The sequence below is a fragment of the Lacerta agilis genome, chromosome 3, assembly GCF_009819535.1.
Source record: "Lacerta agilis isolate rLacAgi1 chromosome 3, rLacAgi1.pri, whole genome shotgun sequence".
NCBI classification, from domain to species: domain Eukaryota; kingdom Metazoa; phylum Chordata; class Lepidosauria; order Squamata; family Lacertidae; genus Lacerta; species Lacerta agilis.
Window position 1 is genome coordinate 91,627,176 of NC_046314.1, and position 15,730 is coordinate 91,642,905.

A 15,730-nucleotide genomic window follows, 5' to 3' on the forward strand; every position below is an offset into this window, starting at 1 on the left:
AACTCCCATGAGCCCCAGCTGGTACCAGCTGAGGCAAATGGGAATTGTAGTTCAAAACATCTGGATAGCACCAGATGGGAAAGCTAGTCTAGTACTAACAATTTGCTTATTGGTGTGCCATCTCCTTTATTTGGTGCGTAAGTATATAACAGTTCAAAACTGTTCATAATGCAGGACAATTCATCCTCAGCTTGCTTGACTTCCTTAAGATATCAAATGCAAGCACTGATATCTTTATCTATGTGAAACCTACCTTACACCCATGGGTTAGATTTAAAGGAAGAGGAGCAGAGTGCACCTGAATTACTGTTCTCTTCTCTTGATGTGCTTGAGCAAAGCTTTGGGAGGTATCTTGCCTGGGCAGCTGCATCCCTCCTTTTGTGTGCATCCTTCTCACATGTTGTGTGCATGTTTCCTTCCATCACCTAAGTTCACAGTCACAGTCACATTTATATTTGTTTCCATTTGATTGATTTTCTCAAACATTAATAAACAATTAAAAAAAAAAGAGTATCACAAGACTTTCAAGTTCTATAGGGCATCCTTTTAATGATGATAGACAGGCTATCACTCCTTTCTATCACAGTGACCTGAGGACAACATGTTGCTATCATCCAGGTAACTCAGCCACTCTACAGTAGGCTGCAGATCCATGATGTCCTTTCTGACATCACAAACCAGTTGTACCTCAGCAGCCATCATTCCTATACAGAAAGTAAAGCATGACTCTGGATAAAATCAAAGTGACATGAGCATAGATGCATATAAGAATTTCAGATGTTGATTTAGCAAAGTGCATAATTTTGTTTTACTTTTGATTTTTTAGTTTCTAAGAGTCGTTAAAATATCCCTGGACTCTTGATGTTTCCTGTGGTACTGTCATCTTTCATTTAAAAACAACTTTTTCAAAACATATTTCTTAATGAACTTAATCAGATTAATTTTATTTGGTCACATCTGTTCATGATTGTTTCCCCCATTTATATACCATACAAATCATGAAATTAAGCTAATTATATACCATTATCAACTGCAAAGAACTGCTTTCACAGTTTTATTCTCTTTAATTCCCTGCAGGAGATTAAGGCTTGTTTTTGTTAGTGTTGGGAATGCAGTAACTTAAACGGATTTCCCTGCCGTTATCACCAAAGGATTAGCTAGTTTATTATTTTTCATATTTCTAAATTGGTTCTAAAACATTGCATTTTATACCCTTTTATTGGTGGCAGTACTTGTCATGCTAGTAAATGCCATGTTCCAAGCACTACAGTAACAACTATAGCAGGCTTCCTCAACCTCGGCCCTCCAGATGTTTTGAGATGTTTCCAGATGATAATTCCTATCATCCCTGACCACTGGTCCTGCTAGCTAGGGCTCATGGGAGTTGTAGGCCAAAAACATCTGGAGGGCTGAGGTAGAGGAAGCCTATACCAGGCATAGGGAACCTTCGGCTCTCCAGATGTTTTGGCCTACAACTCCCATGATCCCTAGCTAACAGGACCAGTGGTCAGGGATGATGGGAATTGTAGTCCGAAACATCTGGAGAGCCGAAGGTTGCCTATGCCTGGCCTATACTAAAGCATAGCAATAAAGGAGATACAGATTCTCATTAGGATCGGGCTTCTTTGGATAATAAACCCCAATCTCTCTTTTCTTAATGTAAGGTGTTTGTTATCACAGGTGACGATGAGCAGAGTGACTGGTTCCATGAAAGTGAACCTGGAGGTGCCTGTGGGATCACTGGGATCATTCCCTGGTGGGAAAAAGAAGACTCTGCAGAACTGGAAAAAGAGTTGCCTGATCCAGTCTTTGAAAGTATTTTAACAGGCAGTTTTCCTCTGATGTCCCACTCAGGCAAGAGAGGTCAGCAACATTTTAAATGATCAAATTATACATTTTGAAATTGTTACCCTCAAGAGATGACACTGGATTGTTAAGGGCACTAGGGGTTGTGATCAGAATGTCTTCCCTGTGTGTTTGTTTTTATGCACCCTAAAGGTTTAAAGATTAATTTCTAGCTGCAGGATTGTAACTGCTGGATAAGTGGCCATGCCCCCTGAGCAGCTTCTTTGTAATTCTCAGGATAACTCACAAATGTATAATTTTAAAGGCATTTTGGTGATCATAAAAATTATCTATGGCTGTATGCATGCTCGCTTTTCCGAGATTCGTAGGTGGTGCGACCTACATTGCTCATTTTCTGTCTCTATTTTTCCTTATCATGGTGTTCCATGTTAGTTTTGCAGATCTTGATGCTCTTCAATCTGTAATGGGGGAAAGCTAAAAAGGCTCCAAACAATACAATTAACAGTGTGATATTTTCATATTTTGGAGTTACATTTTTGCGTGTATCTGTTGGATGCCATCATTTGCATCCTGCCCTTTACCTGCAAAATACATACATTTTAATAAAATAAAAAATTGTAGTGACTTACTCATAGAGATGTGAAGGCCCAGAAAAAAACCGGAAAAATTTGGGGGGGGGGGACTTTTTTCCCCCGAAGCCTTTTTTGTATTTTTCTGAAAAATTGGAAAAATTGAAAAAATAAAAAATAGATTATGGAATGTTTTATTTTAACATGATGAATAAAATATTTTAAGATAAGGGGTTCAAATATTTTATAAATCATTTCTAAAAATATATGTATGGTATCAGATTATTCTAATTTCTGTGAGCACAAGCAAGTCCTAGGTTACAAACTGAACTCTCCAATGCAAGAAGAAGATACATTTCTTCCTTTAGGAGGTGCTGTTTTCACCAGAAAAGAAAAAGGTTTCAGTTTTGTTTTTGCATGTGTGTGGTATGCATTGCTTCTGTTCCTCTTCACTAGGCCTCAAAGCACTGGAAGAAAATATAGAGCAACAAAAAGGGCCTGAAAGTATATACTTAATTACAGCTCAGAAAATGATTCTGATTAAATTTCATGCCCATTCATTGAAACTTAGTCCCACTTCCTTCTTCAGTTATTTTTATGAGAATGTTTTTTAAAATACTGTGGAGAGGAAATAATGAATAATTGTTACTTCTGGATTTTTAAAAATTGTTTTGTGGAGGTTTTTTTTGTTCCACATAAACTAGTAAACAGTTCAGGACATTGTTGCTCCATTTGTTACAAATACAAATAAATAATATTTTAAAAGTAAATTCTGTTTGTAATAATTGTTTGGATACACAATATTTTTAATATGCTAGTTGTGATAATTTTATGCCCATTAAAATTGTCCATAGTTATATTTTATGTTTCTAAAGTAACAGAATGATTTTCAATCTGGAAAAGTAAAAAAGAAGTGCTAATGTAGCTTTTTTTCAATTTTTCCAAAAATTTCTGTTTTTTCCCAAAAAAAACCCGGTTTTTTCCCGTGCTTCAAAATTTCCGGAAATTTTACATCTCTGCTTACTCACTACTTTGTGAGTGTAAAGGATAGCAGGTGTAATACCAACAAACAGCCATTAAAATATCTCGGGCAAGGAGACAGGATCTTCATTTCTTGGATTCTCCCTTAACGATTGCAAATGTAGTAGTGTTGTGCACGTTTAAGCTGAGCTGAAATTTTGTTTTGTAGATTTCCAGACAAGGTTTAGTCACCTTCATGGAATGCCAGCAAGGAACATCAAAAAGGCTGCTGGGAATCTGACCACAATGGTAGGCTGGTTCTCATCATTTACAATGAACTGCATTTCTTCAATAAATTGCAACATTTTAAAAATAACTACTGGTTGTGCATATGTGAAAATAATTTTCTTACAGGGTGCAAATCAAGGGGTGAGATTTTGTTCTTTTAACATCTTTAATAGTTGGGCTCTCCTTTCAGAACGGTATCAGTTGAACATAACTTGAAGGTCATACTTGACAGCATTAAGTATAGTCTAGAGAAGTTCTCTGTGTTAAACTGATTTGCTTATCTTTTAATTCTGGAAACACTTCCTTAAATATTTTACCTCAAAGTCATTCTTGATATAATACGTAGAAATTGGTTTAAGAAGTTTATACAGTGCCTGGATTACTAGATCAATAGATAAATTTAGAGCAACTTGATATCCTGTAGTGCCATTGTTAATAAAATAACTCTGTTGTACTGGAATCTGAGAATCCTTCTCAGAAGGTGGAAATGTAAGCCAAAAAAACAGTATACATGATATTTAACCTTACCACATTCATTTGAAATTTTAGGATCTAACTAATACCTGATAATCCTGGATCTCTCCTTGCTTGCTTGCTTAATACATGCACAAATGTGTAAAAAAATAAAGAAAGGAACTATGGAAACCATTGTGAGGGAAATCTTAAAATTCTTTGTTCAGAAATAGCAGTTCTAAGCTGAATAATCTACTTTAAAACCTTGGCCTGTGAACTTTGCCTTTAGAGGTAATGAATCAGATGAATGGTATCTAGTTGCTGGTTTCAGATCTCCCAATTTTTGTTTTTGGTTCACTGCTTGCTTGAGCATATCTGGGATTTGTAGCCCATTTTCTAGGCTTATTGCAATCTCACTCTGGTATTTTATAGAAGCTATTACAACTGATAGGTTAACTTCATGGTATTGATGATACATGGCTTAACCATGCTAAAAACTGCCTTCCCCCTCTAAATTGTAAAAAGATGATTAAGTTTCAATTGATGGAGATATACTGTATCTCTGTGTGTACATATAATGAGAGTTGTTTTCTGGTGCAATATCTCAGTTGTTAGAAACCCCTGTGGATGTTATAAAATTGTGCTTTAGAGAGAGAAATATTTTGCTGTTAAACAATTCCCAGAAAGCTGGGTATGTTTGTGTTGCGAAATGCTTGTAGAAGACGCCTGCCATGGTGTCTTTTTGTTTTTTACTTTTACTGCTAATTCAGTTTGTGAATGTAAATATTTTTGTGCGGGTGATGTGCTTTTATTATTCTCTCTGAAAAATTTGTAGAGAAAATATTTACTTGACAATGATCTTTATATCAAATACAGACATTACAGAGGAAAGCCGATCACATAGAATACTCTTCTTGCTGCGTGTGTATAAATGTATCTGTTGCTTGATGTTACAAGTGTTTGGATTGCTGCAAATTCAATAATTACCGTACTTTTCCATGTATAAGACTAGGGTTTTTTACTTTAAAATAAGGTTAAAAATCTTATACACGGATAGTGCATATGCCCGTTTTCTAAATTTGGGGTCCCCAAAAGTAGAGGGCGCCTTATATATCGGGGCATCTTATACACAGAAAAATACGGTATATAGAAAAGATGAAATGGAGACACCTACATTATTGGGCAATAATACACAACAGTATTGGGTACCATATTCTTGATTCACATGCAGCCTGGCAGTCCATTCCCTCTCACCCCACCTCCTGCAATCACACATTTGCCTTGGCCTGTCAAGACTGAACACATATGCTTATTTGTTATCAATGAGGAATTTTCAAAGGCAGTCTCTAAAATGCTGAAATCCAGTGACAAAAAGGAAGGGGGGAAATGTAATACCTATGACATCTGGTAATGCAGAACAAGAAGTAATTACTGCTATTAGAATGTTACACTGAAAGCAAAAGTGCTTTTAGAGAGATTAATTTCCAGAGCAAAGGAGAATACTGCAAATGCAACTCATTGAACAGAATTGGGATGATGACCTAATTCTTTCACTTTTAACGTAGATGAGTTTGTGATGTCTGTGCAGGAACACTTGCTCAATACCTATGAAAGGAATAAAGGAGGGAAAGGACACACTTTCTGGTGAGGCATAATCTGAGTGCCATGCCAGGTTGCAAGATGTATATGCATTTCACAGGCATACCTGATTGTACAATTCTGCCCAGCTTATGGTATCCATATTGCTTAAAAAAATTGTACTCCCAGAGATATTTTAAACTATGTACAATAGGCTAACTGCAGGAAACTGGAAAAGTTGTGGCTGAACAATGATCATTTTGGTTTCTGATAGAATTGGATGATTTGAATTGTAACAAAACTGTTAGACATAAAATTATTGTTATTGTTATTGCTGCTGCTGCTACTACTGCTACTATTAACAAATACAAGGTAACTTGCAAGAATATCCACACAATTAAAACAAGATAAAATATAGCATAAATTTTTTTTACAGTAACTTTCAGACAGGAGCAGAAAAATTTAAATTGCAAGGCAATCCTGTGCCTGCTTACTCAAAACTAAGTCTCATTGATTTCAATGGAACTTGCTCCTAGATAAGGTGATATAGGACTGCAGCCTGGTACACTCACTTGCACATTCCAAAAAGCCACTTCTGTGGGTTGAAAAATGGCATGGGACGGGTTGTGGAGGGGTGCAGCTGGAGGAGAGTCCATGGCAATCTGATCTCCTACCTAGTATGAGGAAAAGGTAGACTGGTTCCTGTCAGGGATGCTTGGGGAGTTGTAGTCCAAAAACCTTGGGGCTCCAGCTGCTTTGGACTACAACTCCCATCGTCCTTAGCTAGCAGGACCAGTGGTCAGGGATGATGGGAGTTGTAGTCCAAAAGCAGCTGAAAACCCAAGGTTGGGAAACTGCTGTATATAATCTATTTCTGTCGATTCTGACTGCAGGACACCTAAAAATCTAAAGATCTGCTTTGGTTTGGCATCAAGACCCTTTCCTTAACTAAGCCACTGCTTTGGCTCTTGGTTTTCCTAGATGTATTCTTTCCCAGATTCTATCATTTATTTAAATGACTGTTATTCAACCTTTAGAGATACCAAATCCTTTCAAGGAGGCATAAGTAAAATTAAAATCAGAATAAGACAATATCGATGGAACAGTTTATCAGCATCTTCCCCACTGAGTAGTGGGCAGAGGCAGATTTAGGGCAATGTGACCAGTTCTGCCACACTGGGCACTGAGCCTAGGGGAAGCTGCAGGCGTCGCAACCATGATGTTGTGAATTGAGCAGAGTGGAAGGCAAGCGGGGAGGGGTATTTTGGCTCACACAGGGCACTGCTGAAATCTGGTATTATATTTGCGACATTTCTCCACTGTCCCTGATGCCCTTTCCATATAATAATACCATTCAACTGTGACATTAGTCTCATACATCAAGTAAAGGGGAAAATGTTAACAGTTATGCCCTGTTACAGCCCGTTAAGACCTCCTTTCTGACCACTTCTTGGTTGCAGCGATGTGCACAGGCACACATATTGAATGTGCATAAAATGGTTGTTGCCTATATATATCTTCCAGAAAGTGGTAGAGAACCCACTGTAATTAATATTTCTGGTCAAGCTGTTGTGATAAAGTCTGTTGTTGTTGTTTGTTTGTTATTATATAGTTCACAACATATAAATACAATATAAAGGTAAAAGGTAAAGGACCCCTGGACGATTAAGTCCAGTCGAATTCGACTATGGGGTGGGGTGCTTATCTCAGCTTTCAGACTGAGGGAACTGGCGTTTGTCTGCAGACAACTTTTCTGGGTCATGTGGCCAGCATGAACACTGTGACAGAAGCCATAGTGCATGGAAACGCCGTTTACCTTCCCGCTGTAGCGGTACCTGTTTATCTACTCATGCTGGTATGCTTTCGAACTGCTAAGTTGGCAGGAGCTGGAACAGAGCAATGGGAGCTCACCCTGTTGCACCGATTCAAACCACCGACCTTACGATCAGCAAGCTCAAGAGTCTTGGTGGATTAGACCACAGCGCCACCCGTGTCCCTTAAATACAATATGAAAATACAATATGAATACATAATACATAATAAAAACGAGTTAAAAAAACCACAAACCAATAAACGGCCCACCTCCTTCAACAAACACATTTTAAAAGGGTGTAAAATATTAATCAGCCAAAGGCCTGGTTGAAGAGGAATGTTTTCGCCTGGCACCTAAAGTTATATAATGAAGGCACCAGTTGAACCTCCCTGGGGAGAGCATTCCACAAACACAGAGCCACTGTAGGAAAGGCCTGTTCTCCTGTTGCCAGAAGTGGGGGACACCCAAAAAGGGCCTCAGATGGTGATCTCAGGGTCTGGGTAGGCTCATAGGGAAAGAGGTGGTCCTTGAACTATTGCAGTTCTGAGATGTTTAAGGGTTTATAGGTCAAAACCAGCACTTTGCATCGGCCCTGGAAACTAATTAGCAGCCAGTGCAGTCAGTCCAGGATTCGTGTGATATGTTCAAACCATCTTGTCCCAGTGAGCATCCTGGCCACCAAATTGTGCTCTAGCTGAAGTTTCCCAGTCATCTTCAGAGACAGCCCTAGGTATAACACATCACAGTAATCTAAACTAGAGGTTACCAGAGCATCTGGTTAGGCTAACCCAGGGGTCTGCAACCTTTAAGACACAAAGAGCCACTTGGACCCGTTTCCAAAGGGAAAAAAAACAACTGGGAGCCGCAAAACCATTGTGACATTTAAAACAAATATAACGCTGCATATATTGTTTCTTACCTTAATGCAATAATAATAAATAACGTATAGGAGCCAATGCAAAGTATAATTAGTAAAAACAACAAGAATAAGTTATTACTTTTTTGCATTGACTCAGGGGCGTACCCAGGATCAAAACTAGGGGGGGGCAAGCCATGGTCGTTCAGGTTGTGACATTTCAGCACGGAAAGGCGAATGAAACCAAAATTTTAGGGAAATTATATATAATTATAGCAGTGCTTTATTACAGTAGTTATTACAATTATTTGCTTGGTTTTTTAAATTTTTTATTCTAGTTACATGTCTTATACCAGGGGTGGCCAACTCCCAAGAAACTGTGATCTACTTTCAGCAGTGATCTACCCCCGTTTTTTGGGGTTCAGCTCAAAGTTGTTTTTGGGGGGGTGTGGTGGGTGGGAGAGAGGGCTTCCCCCTCTAAGATAGGTTGGCAAGCGAACTAATAAAGAAAGAAAAGGGGGGTGGGAATGGAAAAGTGGGGTGGAAAAATATAAATTGGGGGGGGGGGGGGGGGGGGGGGAGAATATCTATTAAAAATATGTAGTAGTTTAAAAAAAAAAATAAAGGGGGAAATCTTTTTCTTCTTTTTCCTTTTTTTGAAAACAAAAACAAAGGGGGAAGAGAAAAGAAAAAGGGGGGATAGAGGGAGAAAAGGGTAATAATAAAAATTCAAATAGAGTGGCTGCAGCAGCTGTGGGGGGTGTTTGTTTGTTTTTCGTTTGTTTGTTTGTTTTAAAAATGGGATTTCTCCCCTTGGATTAAAAAAGGAGGGGAGGAAGAAAAAGAGAGGGGGGTGGGAGAGCAAGGCAAAAAGCCAAAAAGCAAAAAACAGGTTTTTTGGGGGGGGGGGGAATCACGCCAGGCACTGCAGCGCGCCGGCCTCGGGGCTCCAGGCCCCCGAGCCGCCCTTGGGGCCGTCTTGAGCATGTACACTGCCCGCAGCGAGCGCTGGCGAAGCACCGGTTGGCGGAGGTTTCAGAAGCAGCCTGGACGTTTTCGCCGCCACCGCCCCAAAGCAGCTCTACTTCATCCTGTCGGCGACCATCACCGCCCTCCCATCACGGCGACGCCTGGCCCGCTTGCTCCGCCCTCTGCGCGGCCGCTTTGAAAAGGATTCCGCCCGACAGGGGCCGCTCAGAACAGGGGCCGCTCCAATCGCCGCCGCCACCTCCCGCCGCCTTTATTATCCCGACTCTTTTCTCTCTCTCTCTCTCGATAACTCGCAAAGCCCAGCTCCTTCTTCTCCCCGCCCTAACGCCACCCTCATTGGCATGTTCCCCTCAAACAGGAACAGGCATCCTGGCGGCTCATTGGCCGGACGAAGCATCGCTCTCCCGTGCCCACCTCCCGCCTTCATCCTCAGTGGCTACCTTGGCGGTAAGGTCCCGGCTCCGAGCCTATGCGCCAAGGCGGGCGATCTGTCCTGCCAATCGGCACGCCGAGGTGGTAAAAGCTCAGCCCTCCCCACACGCTTATTGGTGTGAAGAAGTCGCTTCCTCTCTCTGGGAGTGGTCAAGGTGGACATCAATCTTGGGTCTGTCCTCGGGAACCCCGAGAGGGCTGAGAAAGACCACCCAGCTGTTCAACGTTGATGCGGATTATTCATGGTTTTTTTGGCCCTTTTTTTGCCGATAACCATTTAATTATTATTGAAAGGGCATTGAAAGGGGGCATGCCGGAGCCGCGGGAGACCTGTCAGAGAGCCGCATGCGGCTCCGGAGCCGCAGGTTGCTGACCCCCGGGCTAACCCTATCCAGATAGGGGCGCAGCTGAGCCACCAGCTCAGCTGATGGAAGGTACTCTATGCCACCTGAGCCCCAAGTGGCAGCAAAGGATCCAGAAGTACCTCCAAGCTGCATACTCACTCTTTTAGAGGAAGTACGGTATAACCCCATCAAGAGCAGGCCACCTCCCATCCATCTGGTCTAGGGAACCGCCCACTAACTCTGCATCAGTCTTATCTGGACCGAGCTTTAGTTTGTTGGCTTTCATCCAGTCCATTTCCGAGGCAATGCAATGGTCCAGCACATCCACTGCCACACCTTGAGATATAAAGGAAAAGTAGAGCTGTGTGTCATCAGCACAGGGGATAAAATCGAACTTCACACTGAAGTTCCACACTGTACAGGTTCATTAGGAAGGACCATTTCTGTAAGTTTGGATTTCTGTTTCAAAAACACCTTGTTCAACCAAAGAAAGTGTTTGAAGGAGAGTGGTTTGGATAGTGTATTAGTCTATTTTTGAAGGGAGGAGTGGGGGGATTGCAGGAAATAAAGGTATCCCAACAGTAACTTCCTGTTTAGGAGATGATAAGACCAGGGCTATTTCTGTTTGGAAGCCTCAATTGCATGCTGTTTTATACAATGATCCATATGTTTACTTGCTGAACAGAGAATAGTTAGCTCCTACTGCTCCAGTAAACTTCTGGGAGCAAGGAAAGTAACTCCAAAGTAATTTAGTAATGTTTTCAAGGCTGATGATGCATGAACCTAGTACAGCAAGTCCATATGTGTATCCCTAAGTGAAATATGAAGTTTTTCACTCCCCTCCACTATTTTGCCCATGAAGTGCATCTAGCAAGGTGTTCTTTATACAGAATCCTGTTCCAGTGCACAGGTAGTTGCTTCTCATTCATGGTGTCCTTCTTTCTAATGTAAACTACCTGTACTTGTGTCTGCTACACATTTTTAAAATTATAGAATATTTTAATATTCACATTTTTATTCAACTTTATACATTTCTGGCCTATTGAGCTGCCAGTTCATAGATAACAGAATAGAATAGTTTGATTTTTGATCTATGCATTCTTTACTGTGCAGATTTTACTGTACCCGATATTGACTATTGCTGAAACAGTACAATTTCTTTCTTTTCTTCCTTTCTTCTTTTCCTGTTTTTTTTAAAAGAAAACCCTTTGGGTTTGATGGATTTGTACTCTTCAAAGGGAAACAAAACACTAAATATTTCTAATCCTGCATTATTTACCGCATGGGTGGTTAAAATGCTACTTTAAGTCTCATAAAATTTAGAGGAAGAAATCGGCCAACTGCAGCAGGAATTAGATTTAGGAAGAGAGGTACAGAGTCAAAATATTGCTACAGAATTAAATGTCAAAAATCTTCTTTAATAGTAGATATATAGTTCACAGTGTCTGGTTATGATTAATACATTTAATCTAAATCACTGAAAGTTGCTCTCTCCTTTTCCATAAAATACAATAGGACACAAATCAGTTTTACTGTAGATGGATAACAATTGGAAAATAATGCATCTTCCCGCCCAATAAATTGTCAGTTATACCTTTTAACTAAAATCAATTTATCTTTTGAAAATTTATTGCAATTTCTAATAATAAATCTTCTCAAATGTTTATTCATTTGCTGCTTGATACATTTGCGCCACTTTTGCTATGGTCTAATGTTTTTTTTCTTTTGATTCATTGTAAATTAGAAAATCTATTTTGAGTCAATTTTCTAGTTAAGAAGTTAAAATCTAACCCAACCTTTTTCCTTTTTATGACCTTTACACATTTTAATACCCTTGAACTTTGTTGCAGTCCTATAAAATGTTGATCATAAACTGATTAAAAGACTTGTAACTTGTTGAAAAGGGATTAGCTAGTGAAGGAGCTAGTTGAGAAACTTGTATCATAGATTTTGATTGCATAAGACTGAAGAAAAAGCAGGTGAATAAGTGTAGTACTGAGTACACTTTAGTTTAATTGAACATATGCAAGAAGAAATATCCTATTTGCATTCGTACTCAATCAGTGAGATAACAAGCATCCTTTTGTCATCTTTTAAAACTTTGGCAGTGTTCAGACAATCTTATAGCCCCTTTGCTGCTTCCTCTGTACAACCTGGCAAACAAACCAGTTTCCACTTTTGTCCAAACTAGAAAACTGGTTAACTGCTTCAGAAGAAGCCAGGATATTAAATTGTTTTTTTGAAGTTGGCTTAATATTGAAATTGGCTTGATAGTTCTGTGCAGAGCTAAAGGCTTATCCAGACATAGCCAATAATTATTTCAAAAAATTTACAAATAACGTTGCATGCATGCATTGATATGCTCAGATACATTTTTCTATTATCTTTTTTTAAATTCATGCTTAATTTTCCAAGATGTCAATTATTTCCAATATGACAAAACTGTTTCAAAAGTAGCAATGTAACCGTTGCTTGTATAAAAATATTGAATCCTTCAGTAGTTGATCATATAATTGCTCAGATTATTTTTCTCTTTTCCCTTCTGATAAACTTTTCTGGGAAAAATAAATGGGGGAAGCTCTATCTTTTCAATAATAAAAAAGCAAGGAAAACTGGCTATAAACCAAAAGACACCCTGATTTTCTGCAAAACGGTATTTCCTTTCAGTTCAGATCATCTTTCATACCTAGGACCTATAGTACTCCGTATACAATTCAGTGCTTGTCTGTACACACAAAGGAATGTATATTCCATAGGTAGGCAAACTAAGGCCTGGGGGCCAGATGTGGACCAATCGCCTTCTAAATCTGGCCCGCGGACGGTCCAGGAATCAGCGTGTTTTTACATGAGTAGAATGTGTCCTTTTATTTAAAATGCATTTCTGGTTTATTTGTGGGGCATAGAAATTCATTCATTATTTTTTCCCCAAAATATAGTCTGGCCCCCCACAAGGTCTGAGGGACATTGGACTGGCCCCCTGCTGAAAACGTTTGCTGACCCTTCCATATTCAGATCTACTCTCACAACTGAAATGAGTCTTGGAAGTCTTGCTCATGTTAGTATATGCTGAGTTGTGCGGATAGACTATTATTCATTATAGTACTTAATTGGTGCAAATCACTGTGTGCAGTCCTCAAAATAACCTTGATATCATTGCATCCACGTAAACAACTGAGTCTGAAAGGAGGGGATTGCACATCCAGTGTATCTATAGCTTAGTTTTAGGAATTCAGATGAATTAAGTGACCAAGTGATTGTACAACATCAGACTACAGGTGGGAGATGCCTTAAAAATAAGGTAGCATATCAGCAAGAGAGGTTTTTGTTCATCCCCTCTTCCTGCATGCTTGTTTTCTCCTTACAGGTTTGTGTCTGTACTCTGAAGTGGAGCATAGATTTGAAATCTCTTGTCAACTTCAACTCTTTGCGCACATTGGCAGATCAGATCAGTATATACAGCAGAATTATGTAGCTACATCCTAAGGTAACGAGATGGGCCATATCACTTCAGAATAACTGATTTGCTATACTCTTTTTATTATTGCTAGATGTTGTAAAACAAACAAAAACCACCCCCTGCATACCTTTCCTCCTAATAGAAACCTAGCAGTTATCACTCAGTTCTCCCTCTGTTTTCAATGTGGGTCAGCATTCAAAAATGTTTTTACTCCCCCCGCCCCCCAGTTGTCATTTAAAGTAGTATAATCCAGTGTACCGTCTCAGAACTCTGACCACCAAATTCTACTGCAGGTGATAGTTCTGATAAGACTTGTAGATTCAGTGATTGGCATTCTGTATAATTATGGCCCATTATACAAATGTCATAATACCTAATCATGTTTTGTTTACACCATAGACGCCAGAATGTTGACAGACTTGGAGAATGTTAGAAAACACTTCAAAGACAACTGGGAAGAAAATAATGACTTAATAAATACAGTAGATCAAGACATGGCACATTAGTGAATCTGTTAAGTTGATAACATCTTGAGTGTTGAAATGATTGATTTCTGAGGTAAATAAATCATTTGCATGGAAGCATTAGAATTCATTAATTTCACTAATTACATAGTGAAGAAAGCATCTGTTTTCTTCACTAAAGAGCAGGCATTAATTACAGGTCTTACCTGTTCATCTAAAAATAGTGTCAATATGTTCAGTTTTCTCTCTTTAAATTGTTGATTTTCATAGAAAGGCTTATGCCATTATGAAGTTGCCAAGACCTCATTAATAAAGCAATTTTAAATAAAATTATGTTCACCAAAAGAAAAAGAGAATATAGTAGTCTTTTGGTAGTGTCTCAAAAGATTTTTAGATTTAGAATTCCCATCTTTTAATCCACATAATCAGTCTCTTCATTATTTTACAATTGTGTGTGGAAGAAATCTTAAATCCAGCAAGAAATATAAGGAAAGGTTCTGTTCTACAAAGCCTCTTCCAGATTAATAGACCCAAAGAAGAATATTAAAAGTATAACCCATGTAAGATAATGGAATGTTCATATTTTCAATTTTTGGCTGAATGTAAGTTCCGTATTGTAGGCTTAGAAACCAAGAGTACCATCGGCAATCCCTTACTAGGTATTTTCAGTGAAAAATCAAAAGTGAGTTTGGGGGTAAAAATGCCAGCTTCTTAGTATGCCTAGGTAGTGCTTACAGATTCTGGTGTATGAGTCAAATATGCTAGCAGCAAGGTGTGCTTATTGAGTTTTTGTGTCCTGACAGGTTGGATGTATCACATGGTTAGTTTACCAGCCATGTCACATGCTATTAGCTAGAATAAGTTGCTTAAAGCTGGTAAAGGCAAAAAAGATTCAGGTAGAATTACATTGAAATTTCAAAACTACAGTCTTTCAGTGTGAAGAACTTTTTTTAAAAAAAATAATATTTTATTAAGTTTTCAATTTTACATTTCAAAATAAACATTCTACAAACTTTAAAGGAAGCATGAATAACTTTAGACCACCTTCAGGACTTTTTGCATGAACCTCCCTATGGTGGTGGTCTTTTCTTGCCTACAATGATTCATGAAAGTACATGTGAACCATTCGCATGTCCAGCTAGAACAAGTTAGTTATCCTGTGTTTTATACTGGAGCTGATACAGTACTTTGGCTGAGCGTCAGGTATGAGCCATTAAGCCCCCAGTTCAAATTTCATCTCAGCCATGAAGTCTCAGGGCTGGTTTTGCCTGCACTGCATGGGTGAAAAGCACCCATCAAAGCAGAGCTTTTTTTTTCAGCCGGAACCACACAGAACTTAATTCCGGCACCTCTCAGGTGGGTACCATTGCCATTATAAGAGAACAAGCAAAGCTTTCATGGTGCGTTCTGGCAGCTCTTTTTCTAGAAAAACAGCACTGCATCAAAAAACTGAGCTCATGTGCTCCCCCCACAAAAGAATACTACCATGGTTCTAGAAGGACTCCTGCCACATTCATTTACAGAATGAAAGCATCATGTGCAACTCAGGTATCCTTACAACCAACAATGGTTAATTAAACATGGTTTGCTTTTCACCCACTCCAGAAATTTATAGCTACTGGAAATGAGTATTTACTGTCTTGAAATGAATAGGTAAACTCTTGATCTCTGCAGAAATGTAAAAAAAATGAGGATAAGGTACTTCTGTGCCTTCTTTTAT

At 39.1% G+C, this 15,730-nt stretch overlaps 1 protein-coding gene across 3 annotated transcripts in view; it reads left to right on the forward strand.

Annotated features, from left to right (window-relative positions):
• GPATCH2 (G-patch domain containing 2) overlaps positions 1-15,730 on the forward strand; it is a 104,556-nt gene that overhangs the window by 13,621 nt on the left and 75,205 nt on the right. Inside the window, exons 4-7 of one of the 3 annotated variants that reach the window (XM_033144768.1) lie at positions 1,681-1,863; positions 3,565-3,644; positions 13,454-13,573; positions 13,946-14,127. In XM_033144768.1, the coding sequence (XP_033000659.1) occupies positions 1,681-1,863; positions 3,565-3,644; positions 13,454-13,561 (371 nt within the window). In that variant the 3' untranslated portion in view covers positions 13,562-13,573; positions 13,946-14,127. Of the gene's footprint in view, positions 1-1,680; positions 1,864-3,564; positions 3,645-13,453; positions 13,574-13,945; positions 14,128-15,730 lie in introns of those variants that run through there. The other 2 variants (XM_033144769.1, XM_033144770.1) reach the window with 2 other exon arrangements.